General features: G+C 52.5%; 1 protein-coding gene across 2 annotated transcripts in view; it reads right to left on the reverse strand.

Moving 5' to 3' along the window:
• The window catches only part of LOC108282091 (phospholysine phosphohistidine inorganic pyrophosphate phosphatase), a 152,300-nt gene that overhangs the window by 116,200 nt on the left and 32,127 nt on the right, over window positions 1–3,973 (reverse strand). For both annotated transcript variants that reach the window (XM_017497857.1, XM_017497856.2), the window contains exon 4: window positions 194–257. In XM_017497857.1, the coding sequence (XP_017353346.1) occupies window positions 194–257 (64 nt within the window). The remainder of the gene's footprint in view (window positions 1–193; window positions 258–3,973) is intronic.

The following is a 3,973-nucleotide window of genomic DNA, read 5'->3' on the forward strand; positions in this document are numbered from 1 at the left end:
GGAGGAGGAGGAGGAGGGAGGAGGACAGCTGAGGACCTGACCAGGGGAGCCCCCATAGGAGGGTGGCCTTCGTGGAAACACAAAAGGCCATTCGTAGGTTAATTACGCACAGCCTCTTCTCAAAAAAGACCCCCCAAATGTCCCAGGTGCCCTGGGGTCTGAAGAGAGCTTGGGACAGAACCAGGACCGATACCTCAAGCGCCTTCATGTAGGGACCAACGTCCAGCATCAGGCCAGAGGTCTCCTTGTAGTAACGCCTAGGAGAGAGCAGAGGGAGCTCGGGGAGCTGAGTGCGGGCGTCTAACGGACGGGCCAGGTGCCACGCTGAGAATGACTGCAGGGGGCCAGCACCACAGAGCAGGGACGCCGCCACGGGTCACACAGAACGCACCCCTGCTGTCAGCCTTGTGGGGACCCTGCTGCAATGATTAACAGGGGACTCCAAGGGCAGATGGTTCCAGTTGCTAATGCAGAGAAAGATAAGTAACCTGTGTCCTGGGAAGGAATAGCAGGTCCACAGAGCATGTGGTGAACCTCCAATTGCTAATAATTAACCCCTAATTGCTGGCTGAAGAAGAGAACTCCATTAGTTCCACAGCACCCTGCTGCATCATCCCCTATTAGCCGGAGGTCAAGCGAGGTGCCAGGTTTCACGGGCGCCAGATGCTTTTATGAGAAGACAACTATTTCTTCTCCTGTCTCATGGAGGTCGAGACAGGCTCTGAGCGAGGGAGCATTCCTTTCTCAAACAGCAGCTGCAGCCCAGCCTGGCCCACCCCACGATCACATCACACTGAGCCTCAAGGCACCTACAATCCAGACACACAGAGGGCCAGACCCAGCTCTGGCTGAACAAAGTCAATTGACTACCACGAGGGGAGAAGTGCTTTAACCTGCGCTGCTCTGAAGACGCAAGGAATACACAAGGGGGCTTGATTCTTGGAATCAGTAAAATGTGTTGCCCTTCACCATCACGTCCATTTCCCTCTCCTCCTGCCATGCCCTCTGGATTTGGGAGGCGTGGAGAAAGCACGTATGCAGACAGCGAGAGGGACCCGAGCGCACATGCAGATTTCAGCGCAGACCTTCTAACGGGGTGACTTTGGGTTGCTTATGCCTGTGGGCCTCCGTTTCCTCATCTGTAAAATGGGCAAAATGAACAATAAACAATACTATCTCACAGATTGCTGTGAAGCTTGAACAAAACAACGCATGCAAAGTTATTAACTGGGTACCTTGCACGCAGAAACTGCGCAGATGAGGTAGGCAAACGTGACGATAAATAACCGTTCACGCAGCTGAGACGCAGGCAATGACATATGAGCTGGGGTAAGGGAAACATGAACACAGCCCTGTTCAATTCGGGGGCTTGAAATGTGTTCCGTGCCCACCTGGGCTGTGAGAACTGAGCTCCTCGGAGCTGCCCCGGGCCTAGGGACCCTGCCTGTCCGTTTCTGCCCGCCTGACACCTTGAAGCTGCAGGAGCCTGCGCGGCGCACAAGCCACTCCTGTGCGATGACTGCTCGGCCTGTGCGTCCTCCACTGCCTGCTCAGATGCTTCCTGGCTAAATGCAAGCTGGCTGCAGGCATGGGCTTCAGCCAAACCTGGGCCCTGCCAGGGCTGGTCCCGTGCCACACCCCTGTTAGCCGGCTTTGGAGCTCAGAGTCTGTTTGTTCAAAGTGTGGGCATCTCCTGTCATGACAGGGCTTGGGACTCTCCACGTGAACCCCAGGCCTGTCCCATAGCTGCCAAGGCTCTGCTCTGGTGCCGCAGCCCAGCGTCCGTGCCAGCTGGGCCACTGTGCATGCTCGCACAGGGGGGCCTGCAAATGCCCCCCCTTTCAGAGAATGACCCCCAAAACAGGCTTAGAAATCTCTAAGTTCCTGTCTTAAACGCAGACTTCAAATGTATATTTTGCATTTATATGGCCTCAAAAAAGCACTGCCTTTTTCCCAGTTGGACCATCAGCTACTTTGCAACAGTGATTTCCTTAGGGGGTTCCAGAGTTCTTGGGAAACGGCGAGGGGACACCAGGTCCTGGGGCCTGCACTGGGTGGAGCTGCAACTGGCCCAGGTTACCCTGGTCCCCTCGGCATTAACGACCCCAGATGCTCCACAGCCCATTGCAGGACTCGGGGACACTCCCAGCCCCAGCCCTGCTCCCAGGGACTCACAGTCGGTGGGGAAACAAGGAAGCCCACGGACAAACTCTAAAGGGCAGGACCCAGGTGATGGGCAGTCTGCTTGTACAGGGCGAGGACAGGCTGGGGACAGGGAAGGAGGAGATGCACGGGAAGCTGAGATCTAAGCTAGAAGGAGGTGAAGGAGAGGTCCAGGTCCAGGGAGCACCTTGGAATCCACTGAGCACTCTACTGAGAACCATAGTGGCCACACCACCCCAGGCAAGGCCCTCTGCAGGCCCTCAGGGGCCATGAGCCTCGTCCCCTCCTGCCCATCTGTGCCAGGAGAAGGAGGGCACCGAGGTAGGTAGGGAGGGCCTCCCTAAGGAAGTGATGTGTGAAAGTAATCCAGGATGGAGGAAAGAATATACCCCACACAGGAAATACTTACCCAGCAAGAAAAGAAAATCTTAAATCAACAAAATGACCCCACTGCGACAGGGACAGCTCTGTTTGGAGCTGAGGGCTCTGGGTGGGCCCAGACCCTTGTCCCTCAGCTGCCCTGGAGCCGGCTGCAGGAGGTGCAGGCTGGGTGGGCGGGTGCAAGCACCTCCCATCAGCTGGAGAAACCTCCCAAGGGGACCCATGTGGCGCCACTTCTGCTGGACTCACGTTCCTGCAGCGTCTTCTAAAGCGAAAGAAACCTGGATTTTCTTATGTTTAAATTTAGTCCTGGATGGGATTTAAAAAAACTGAACGTGCCACTTAAAATACACAATCAGCACCTTGTCTTTGCTATGCTAACCTTCAGCGTCCAAGGAGAACACTAACTTCCAGAAATTAAAATTAGAAACTTTAATATTTCTTTTTTAAAAAACTGAATCTGGGCTTGATTTTACAGTGCCCTGAATTTTTCTTTATTCCTTATTCATTCAGAAAAACAAAAAGGCATCTTGAGGCCAACTGTTAGTTGAAAACATTTTTTAGAGACACAGCAAATAAAGGCACTTAAAATTTTTTTTTTTTAATATAAAGACCTGGTAATCGCCGCACACTAGAGGTGCGATGTATTTCTCCTGCTGCTGGTAGATCCCAGCCAAGGCAGCCCCACTTAGGAAGTGAAGGTCCTAGCCACAATGAGGAAACCCTGGATGCTGGAAAGCAAGGGGGAATCCGGAAGGAGGAGTCAGATGTGATCTGATGCTTTATTCTTCTGCTGGTTCTGATTATTCAGCACAGCCTCCCTGAAAATGACCACTTGACCTTTCCCAGAAGAGCCATTAACCTTCCATAGTCTGTCCCGTAAACAGCTTAATTTTCTGAGGGCAGCATGACAGAAAAAATTACAAAGCCAATTCCCACTCTTGGGTCCAAACAGATGCCAAATGTAAATCACTCCATTTCCAGGAGGGGGACAGTCTGCTCCGCCGCCTCCACCCACTGCTGCTGCCTCCTTGGGGGGCACCGCTCAGCCTGCGCCCCTGAGACCTGCAGTGCAGGACAGCCTCACCGGCGGTGACCCACAGCCGAGGACAGCATGGTGGCAGCACCTCTTCCAGTGTCCTCGGGCTGTCCTGAGAAGCTGGGACCTAGTCACCAAAACCACTGGTTCCCCCCATCAGCAGAAACCCCACTAATCTCCTATTGTAAACAAAGCCTGTCTCCTATGACATTTGCTGCAGTATTACACAGCTAAAAGCGACTGCTTCCGTTTTTTTTTCAACACTATACCTATTCTATTATTCTCTACAATGTAAAATAGTGATTTTTAATAATTATGAAACTACTTTATTTTTATTTTTTTGCTTTTCTTTTTTCTTTTTCTTTTTTTTTTTTGAGACGGAGTTTCGCT

This window comes from Cebus imitator, unplaced genomic scaffold (assembly GCF_001604975.1).
Source record: "Cebus imitator isolate Cc_AM_T3 unplaced genomic scaffold, Cebus_imitator-1.0 Scaffold235, whole genome shotgun sequence".
NCBI lineage: Eukaryota > Metazoa > Chordata > Mammalia > Primates > Cebidae > Cebus > Cebus imitator.